General features: G+C 35.3%; 1 protein-coding gene across 1 annotated transcript in view; it reads left to right on the top strand.

The window, feature by feature from the left end:
- LOC142341666 (uncharacterized) overlaps positions 1-10092 on the top strand; it is a 159122-nt gene that overhangs the window by 80132 nt on the left and 68898 nt on the right. The window contains exons 26-28 of the mRNA XM_075392792.1: positions 7026-7180; positions 7981-8074; positions 8152-8184. Of these exons, the coding sequence (XP_075248907.1) occupies positions 7026-7180; positions 7981-8074; positions 8152-8184 (282 nt within the window). The remainder of the gene's footprint in view (positions 1-7025; positions 7181-7980; positions 8075-8151; positions 8185-10092) is intronic.

Raw genomic sequence — 10092 nt, 5'->3', positions numbered from 1 at the left:
AGAATAGGACTAATAGTAGAGTTTGGATGGTCATCCCCCCTGCGCCCGCGGTGGTGCAGTATCAACGAACGGGGGGGGGGAGTAGTGCAGAATCTCTCCCCCCACGTTTGGCTTCAGTAGAATAGAACTAAAGGAGTAGAGTTTGGAAGTAGAATAGGACTAATAGTAGAGTTTGGATGGTCATCCCCCCTGCGCCCGGGGTGGTGCAGAATCAACGAACGGGGGGGGGGGGGGGGTGGGTGGGTGGGGGGGGTCGCGCTGGTGGGTGGTGCAGATTCAACGAACCGGGAGGGGGTGGTGGGGTGGGTCAGAATACCCCCCCAAGTTTGGCTTCAATAGAATAGAACTAACGGAGTAGAGGGAAAAGAGTTTGGAAGTAGAATAGAACTAATAGTAGAGTTTGGATGGTCATCCCCCCTGCACCAGGGGTGGTGCAGAATCAACGAATGGTGGGGGGGTGGGTGGGTGGGTGGTGCAGATTCAACGAACCGGGGGGGGGGTTGGTGGGGTGGGTCAGAATACCCCCCCCACGTTTGGCTTCAGTAGAATAGAACTAACGGAGTAGAGTTTGGAAGTAGAATAGGACTAATAGTAGAGTTTGGATGTTCATCCCCATTGCGCCCGGGGTGGTGCAGAATAAACGAACGGGGGGGGAGTAGTGCAGAATCTCTCCCCCCACGTTTGGCTTCAGTAGAATAGAACTAAAGGAGTAGAGTTTGGAAGTAGAATAGGACTAATAGTAGAGTTTGGATAGTCATCCCCCCTGCGCCCGGGGTGGTGCAGAATCAACGAACGGGGGGGGTAGTGCAGAATCTCTCCCCCCCACGTTTGGATTCAGTAGAATAGAACTAACGGAAGAGAAAAGATTTAATAGTAGAGTTTGGATGGTCAAAGCCCCCCCCCCCCGCCGCGCCCGTCCGCTCGTTCAGATTACTAGACCTCCTGTTGTAGAGTCTCCTGTTGGTTGCTCTAAATCGGCAATAATATTGAATGGTTGAAAATATGATCTTCATGCTCAACCAAAAATTACAAAGTATGTTCGAAAATTTCTTTTTTTTTCTGAAAACGCTATGAACATTATGAAAGACTCAAATCATCATGTTCATCCTACTTTCAGAAAAAAAATGCTTTCTGAATTTATACTGAACATACTTGGCTAACAAAGTACCCTTAGGTCACTGTGATTCAGTACTGAATCGTCGATATACTATAGGAATATACTGATTCAGTAATGAAAGTCTATGACACTCGGGTCCGGGTCCCTGTTTATCCCATTTCTCTTCGCTCCAATTTGGACCCTATTTACTCAGTTTAAGTTCCATTTTGCTGTATACCCGGGTCAAGGTTTATTGGATTTTCGTCGATGAAATGCAAGATTATCGTTGTATGTGGTAAAAAAATGCAGAAAAAAGAGAATATCTAATTATTGCATTTCTTTCTTTAATTTGCCAAGAATTCTCGACCCAGAGGAGTCGTCTTTTGAAAATTAATTTCTGCGTTGAATTTCTATAGCAAACTTTGCTCTTATAATAGAAATGAATTTCCTCGTCCCAGGAATAACGATGACAATAATCCAGGTTTATGCAAGGCTGTTTTTATGAAATTATCACTGTTGCGCTTACTGAAACATATCTCATGAAACACATCTTCACTCATCGCTTGCTGAAACACAAACACATCTCATGATATAAAGTTACAGTCTGAAATACTTCCATTTCAATACTTTTCGGAAATAAAGAAGCCACTAAATTAAACAAGGCGGCTCGTTAATGTGCGTTCGCACATGATGTTCCGACCCGAGCTCATCTACATTTTTGACTAAAATGTCAACCAAATCAAGAGATAACAAAAATAGATGTTTGAGTTTAAAACAATCGTTACACATTCTATCTACTAATTGAATTACTAATGCCATGCTTCATTACAGCACCAACGTGACCTGACATTGAAGAGACTAGAAAAAAAATAGCACCAACAAAATTTTGGCGGCAAAAAATGAATATCTAAATTTAAAAGCACCTGGTAACAACGTCAAAATGCAGTCAGATAAAACCTTAACTACACAAGTTTACCTTTTACTAACTATACAGCAGATGAAAAGTTTTCTTAACGAGACTAGGTAACAAGCCGACAAAAAGAACGAACAGTGAGGCGAAACTTAAAAATTAATCAACATTTTTTGCACCAAGAAAATTCAAAAATCTTAAAAAACATTGGTTTTTAATAAAAAAATCCTTGATAAATTACTAAAAAGTCATTACAAAACCAAAAGCACCCGTCTGTGGTCAGACTATGCCATAGAAACAAACTAAAGAGAAACTCAAAAAATTACAAACGATTTGCGAAAACACAAACCTTTGCTACCATTAAAATCAATACCTATCATCTGAATATGTATTTTTAATTCAGTTGTTATTTCTGCTATTTCAGTTGAAGGATTTATACTGAAAGATTAAATAAGTTTACTTGGGCCACATTTAAAAACCATTGGGATCTGTTATTACGCGATTGTTCTGAAGGAAGAGAAAAAGAAACGCAAAAAATGGCCATTCAATAAACGTTCAGAAAAACGAAACAACAGTGGCACATAATATCAATATATATGTTATTTCTTGAAATACACGAAATTCGATGGGACATCTGATTGATGAATAGAAGTTAAATTTGACGAAAGGAACCTATTCGCTATATACTGAATGTTTCGAGCAACATCATTCATTCAGTCCTCAATTACAAGCCTATGAGATCTGTGAGCAATTTACGGCTACCTAAAGAACAAAAACAGCGAATTCAGGAAAAAAAATTGAGCGACAAAAGGGTCGAAGGCATTAAAAAAATGAACTTTTCACTAAACACTCTTCAATTTTAAATTAATTTTTCAGGAGCAATGGGAAAACCTTTTTTATCAATATAATTTCAAAAAATCAACAAATATAAACAAATACATTAGACGCACGAAAATTGCGGGAAAACACGTATTATCAACGCCATTAAATTCATTAGCCTTCAACGGAAGCCAGTATATACAATAAATGATGCCTCGAGGGGACAATAAGTTTTTTTGCCAATCGTATTTCATCAATAAGACCTTACAACAAGTTAATGACTATGAAAACAACAACAGAGAGAGGCAAAAACCACAAATTCAGTAGAAAAGTGCCTGAAGAAAATGTCGAAGCAACTCAAATCATAAGCTCTTCCCTGAAAACTTTATTTATGATCCGTTGAACTTCTTCCCTAAACCAATAGGGACTCTCAGCAGTAAGATGATGTGATAAGATTTCAAAAGGATCGAAAAACAAAATAAAGTACCCAAAAAAAATATGAATTCTCGTGGCATTGATGTTTTAAAACTAATAGGTAGAAGATAAAACCGCTAACCAGATTAATTTTGGCTATAGTAGAACGGAAATGGATTCTGTTAGAACCAACAATGACCAAGAGTATTCACGAAAAAAAATTAGGAATGGTTGAATTTCAAAAAAGTTTCGAAAAATTATTTTTAAACCCTTAACAGCCAGTAAACTCAATCTTTCATCGGAGCTCAATGACGATGCTCAGATATAACCCATAGGGAGGAAAATGATGTCTGTCATGCATAGATAGTTAAAAAGACATCACAATAAGTCTTATGACAGAAAACAATAACAAAAACAGCAAAAACTAAAATTCAGCAGAAAAATGCGAGAAGAAAGTGTCGAAGACAATTAAACCATTAGCTATTCTATGAAAACTTTCTCTGTGATCCACTGAACGTCCTCTCTAAGCCAATTGGATTACAATAATCTTTGGATAATGTGATAAAGAGTTCAAAAGTGACCAATAATTCAAAAAATCCAAAAAAAAAATTTAAAAAAATTGAAATCTTTGTCATTGAAGTCATATAACCAATAGCTAGAAGATAAAACAGCTAAACAGAATATTTTTAGTCGCAGTAAAAAGCAAGTGGGTCCAGTCAATACTGAAACTCACTAACAGTTCAAGAAAAATTTAGGAATTGTTATTGTTCAAATAAAATTTTCGAAAAATGATTTTTATTTTAACAGACATTAAATTCAATAGCTTTCAACGGAAGTCAATAAAAACGCTCAAAGATGCCCCGGTGGCAGTACATTTATGTTTGTCATGCATAGGTATTCATTATGAGATCACAGTAAGTATAATGACTATTAAAACAACAAAAAAAAACAGGAGAAAACCAAAAAATCAGTAGAAAAGTGCAAGAAGAACTTGTCGAAGCCATTTAAACCATAAATTTTTGTTTAAAATTTTTATTGGTCATCCACAGAACATCGTTTTTAAGCTAATGGGAACTGTCAATATTTGGATAATGTGATAAGATTTCAAAAGTAACCAATAATACGTAAAAATCCAAAAAAAATTTTAAAAAATTGAAATTATTTGTCATTGAAGTCATATAACCAATAGATAGAAGATAAAACCGCTAACCAGTTTAATTTTGGTTGCAGTAGGAAGGAAGAGGGTGCTCTCACCCCTGGACTGACTTACAATTCACTATAATAAGATTATGATTCTTTAATATTCAAAAAAAAATTCGAAAAATTATTTTTTAAGTCTTAACAGCCATTAGCCGCCCCCTCAATGAAATAGACATGTTCACTTAATGCTCATTATGGAACATATTGCACTGTTAGTCAATGAATCCCTACCATAGGACTCCAAAAAAATAGTAAAACTTCAAAAAGAAATTCAAAATTTCATTCAAAATTACGAAAACTCAGAATCGAAGCCAAAAAAAAAACATGAGCAATTCCTTGAAAACGACGTTTTTTGTTCATTGCGCTTCATTCGACTATAAAGGAGTTTTGTCATTAATAGAACGTCGATATAAAATGTGACTTGTCTCTAGGTGACTTAAAAAAGCAAAAAAGAGAAAAGTTTTATTAAAAAAAGGGCTCTCAATTAGATTTTTTTTTTGATAGTGAACTTCCCTATGAGACCAGAACTAGTCTTTCTATCGCCTTGCATTCAACTTTTACGAACTCAAAATTTATTCTTTTTATAGAAATTTGAATTAATGTTTTCGTAAAAAAGATCTTAGTTTGAAGAAAATTGTACTAAAAGTGAACAATCATGCTAAAGATCCCATTGTTCACACAAAACTTCAATCCTCGATAACTCCTCGAAAAAAACGAAATTCAAAAAAATCTTTTTACTTTTGAATTCTACGCTGGACCAGCTTTTTAATGATACCACTCACATTTCTCTACGACGAATATATCGATCGGCCAAAATTCACTGAACAAAAAAAAACCCATTTGAGTATATAGTTCCTTCCCCCACAAGTGGGGTCGGAACAATAAAGTTCTATCGAATAGAGCCCCAGCTTTCAAATAGTGGTTCCTACACTACAGTACCAAAAACACGCACGAACAAATTTCATCCATGTCGACGTCAATTGCAAATCACATTAGCTTAAGAGCTGCTTTTTCGCCAGAGCTATAGAATTGGAATGATTTCATCGTATCTAATCCAATTAGTTATAATCTGAAATTTCAAACTGTGAAAAAAATCAGGGCCCCTTTCTGTAGGCAATGTTAAAATCCTCATAGACTATATTATGGGAGCCCATCATGGAGAGACTTTAAATTCAACTAAAGTTGATTTAATTGATACTTTTTAATCCAACTAAAGGATTTTAAATTTTACATTTACCCTACACTCCAATTGGCATGGTAATTATATCTGTCTTCGGAATTCAATTGATACTTTTTTTACATACATCAAGCTAACTGCTTGTCAAACAAATGTTTCTCGGGATCATGATATGGACGCATGAAATAAGAAAACCAGACCTTTATCGGGAGAGCTATTTTTGAAGTTTTTCTGATTGACTCAGCTCACCTGCAGGGAAAAGAAAAATTTTGATTCTTAGTAGAAAGTTAGTGCCAAGAATTAAGTTGTAGAGATTTAAGTAACACAAGTTGAATCAGTTAAAACCAAATCTGTTGAAAGTTATACCACGTGAAGCCACAGTAAAGTTTCAACAAATACAATTGTGCATTGAATGTGAAAATATGCATTGCGATATAATAGTTCATTCTTGAAGCAAAATGAAAAAAAAAGTTGACATGCACGCATAGGCGTTATAAAACTCTTTTTCATATGACAGTTCTTCGAAATGGAAATGGTAGATGAGAAACTTATCACATTTTTCCAATAAACAATAAGGTTTTTAATGAACAATTTTATTCTTACCTGAGGTAACTAAGAGACAACACTGTACACTATAAAATTTTCTCAACAAAAATATTAGCAATGACAAATAGGGCAATGTTCAACTCTGTTCTATGGTAACGCCTGATTACGTCTCTAGCGCTTTTAACGTCTAGTGGGAACTTAAAAAAATTTAATAAAGATTTCTAACGGCATATGATTCAAAATTGTTACGAGTTTTTCAAGTTAATTTAAATTAAATATTTTATCTAACTTTTTTCCACAAGAAAACTTTTCGTAATCAGTTCTTGAAAATTATCCTTAAATTGCACTTAGATCCAGATCAATCAAGTCCTTGTATTGACCAATCCTGTACATCCTCCTCTCTTTCTTGGAAGCAGTCACTGACAATCTTTGAACGCCAAATAAGTAATCGCTTGCCCGCACTCCAACGTTGGACTTTTACAAAATCTTGCTCCATTTCTTCAAAAAAACTCGAAGACGTACACTCTAGTTTTCTCCTAAATTTAACAAGCTTTGCAGTGGCGCGTGGTTTTGAGTTCGGCTGCCTTTGTATTTTTTGCCATTTTTATGTTTTATGTGTAACCATTCTTTCAGTGTAGCGTAGAAAACTAGAATGATACTTGACGAATTCTTGACGCCCTAGCACAATTCAGACTTACTAAGCAACAAATCTTGTTTACAGAATACAAATGATGCTGTACTTAGCATTTTTCGTACCATTGTGTATCAGTTAAAATTCTTGGAGCTATTTTCGACCCAAGTGTGATCAATGAATATGTTATTTTTTATATGATAGTTTATGAACTCTTCTCGAATGTTTTCAGACTTTTCATTGATGGAGATGAATATCTACCAGGGACATCTTTGGCGTTTCCTCTGACTCTAAACAATCTTGTGCCAGGGACCTCTTACAGATTTGATGCCTGGGTCTACAAAAACGATCTTGTTAACATCAGTGAAACACTCGTGTGGTGTACTAGTGAGTGACAAACATTTTTCTGGGAGACTCCAATTGCCGTGTTGGTAGAATACGTCAACCAAGTGAAGCCTTTAGTTGTGATTTTAAGGTTTAAATAGGAAAATTCAATGAAGCAAATTTCTGTTTGGTGCAGTCCTTGTTGATTTAAAATGTTCAGAGACTGAACTGTTAATCCTCAATAAAATGTCGAACTAAACACAGCGCCTTAATACTCTCTCTTTTGGTTCTTTATTGCTTTAATAAACTTTGATCAATCCCCTCTCATTCGGTGAGATGAAAGTTTGGCACCCTCTACCTGATATATCGTTTTCAGCTTTTAATCGAAAAAGGTAATCTGGAAGAAAAGTGTGTATTCTCTTCCTTTTAAACGGGTCTAAGAAATAAACCGTCACAACCACGCCTAGTTTGATTCCAACAGAATATAGACAACTACAGAAAAGAAACCCGCGGAAATAAACCCCCATATTAACGTTGAATTTTGGCTGTGATAGTTTGTTCTGTTGTGATAGTTTCAATCAAGTCCCACTAAGGCATGACCATAGCCCGACAGTCATGGCCAAATGCGCAGCTCTTTAAATTGTCAAGTGAGGGGTTTATTCCGTGGTGGTTTATTCCCGGGGGGACTTCAGTGGGGTTTTCCCCACCTAAAATCAGGTATTTTTCCGTGTTTTTTTTTCGCAACCGGTTCTAAACATATCTGATGATTGCGTTTGGCAGAGAGAGTGCTTCAATTGTGGGGGTTAAACAAAAATCGATCTGTCTATTTTGACTTGAGAGCTTAAGCATGTAAAAAATTTCAGATCCGGAGACACCCCTAAATTTGGACTCGGTGACCCGCTTCTTCTACGGGTTCTATGTCACTTTCAATGCACCCTCAACTGGAGCCTTGACTGGGTATGTTCCACTTGCACCATTCCATTTGAAAAGAAGTTAATCACTAATTATTTAACTGATTCTTTTAATTGTTTCAGATACGAAGTGTGGTCAGACATAGACTCTCAATGGTAAGTTCTTTTATCTATCGCGAGAAAATAAACTGCTACAAAACTGATCATTAATTACCGATTTTTTTCTCGCTATCTAATGCCATCAGATAGGACTAAAATAAGAAAATCTTGCAGTTTTCAGATTACAGAGCAAAATTAGATCTTTTATCCAAAACAGCGAATGCTTGAGCTCATCAATTTGTCAATTGTTCCATTTTGGTGCTTCGAGCTCCAAAGGAAGTCATTACAAATAACGTTGGCTGTTTTCCAGCAGTGTAACGGTTTTGCTCAAAACATCGAGGAGGTCATTCGAACCATATAAAATAATGTATCTAAGCACACTGGTCAAGGATAATACCAGTATCGTGGAACCACATGTCTTTTTGTAATGCCATATTTTGTAATGAGCAAAACATGAGAAAAAATGTTTTGCGTGGAACAAAAGCTCAAAAATTGAAACTTCTATCTATTTATTTAGATATAGTTTGCTTTAATTAGAATGATTTAAAAGATTTAATGCTCACTCTTTTTGATACTAATCCATATACTTGCTTATTGAGAAACAAGAGTCAGCCTAACTGTTAGGTAATCTAAACAGGTGCAACTGAGTGAAAACGGACCAGTACTGGATTCAAACCAGCATCTCTTACCTGCAAGTCTAGTATTTTAACCATTACACCAATTGGTCTAAGCTCTGGAACTTGGGTACCTATTATAACCCGTTCACGCGTTCTTTCTTGTTCCGCAAGACTTCTTTTTCCTAGCCAAGTTTACATTGAACAAGTAGAACGTCTTGTCAAGCTATGTAAAGCTTAACTTATGCACAATTTACATTAGGTTGTCCTCTCTCAACCTTCTAACAATAACCACCAAAAAACAGTTTTTTAAATTTTTGATGCAAGAAAACAGTATTTTTTTATGTCCTTTACTTTGCTTCAATTCCAATCTGTGACATGTAAATGAACAGCAGTCATTTTTTGCCAATTTGACTGGTAGATCTTAAAATTGTCATATAGCATCATTTTGCCAGCAGGTATTTCATTTTTGCTGCTTCTGGTACCAACGAAGATCATTACTGTAGAAATAGAATTTCTAACACAAACTGTTGTAAGAATATTAAGAAAGATTAGCAAAATTACTAACCTTGTGTTAATTCTCAGATGTTTAAAGTTAAAATGGATTGAAATAATAATGGCTAAGTAACTAAGGACTTTGTAAGCGGTTGATTCAACAGATATTGAACTTGATAAGTAATGGCAGCTCTGACTTTCTCTCAACTGAACTTTTAATGAGACTTCTCATCTCAAATTTGAGGTTGGTAACTAAAATGGGGATGAACATCTTTTAACCATGTAATTTTAACTAAGTGTTTTAACCACGTGTTTTTAACCATATGCAGAGCATAAATACTGCTTGACATTTTTAACTGTTTTGGAGCTTCTTTTTTAAATTCACTTCGTAGATCAAGTCTCGCTTTTCTGTTTGTAAGACATAAAGAACATACCTAGATTTTGGCGTGTTTTGTTGTAATTTTTTTAGACATAAATACTAGAAGTTAATCGGTGTAAGTTAATTTTTGCTTAGTACAGAAAAATAACATTATTTAAAAGTTTTGTTTTGAAACTTTTTGGAATTTAGAGGCTAAGGCCCCCGAACCACTTTTCCTGAAATCTAAAATTCTACAATTACAATCATCAGATTCTGTTTTCCAGAAAATCAAGTGTTTTGCTTAAATCGATAAAAAAGTCACACGAATGATTTAAAGTTTAGCCCCAAGCAAACTCGTAAATGATAATGCCAGTATATTGAGGAAGCAACAAGCCTTCAAAACCACTTTCAATGACAAAAACGTTGATAATTGTTTTTAATGGTACAAAAAGCCAAAAATCAAAAACATTTAGTGAGATATAGTTTTCTTTGATTACT

This window comes from Convolutriloba macropyga, chromosome 6 (assembly GCF_964194025.1).
Source record: "Convolutriloba macropyga chromosome 6, txConMacr16.3, whole genome shotgun sequence".
Taxonomy (NCBI): Eukaryota; Metazoa; Xenacoelomorpha; order Acoela; family Convolutidae; genus Convolutriloba; species Convolutriloba macropyga.
This window is presented reverse-complemented; position numbering and strand designations above follow the sequence as displayed.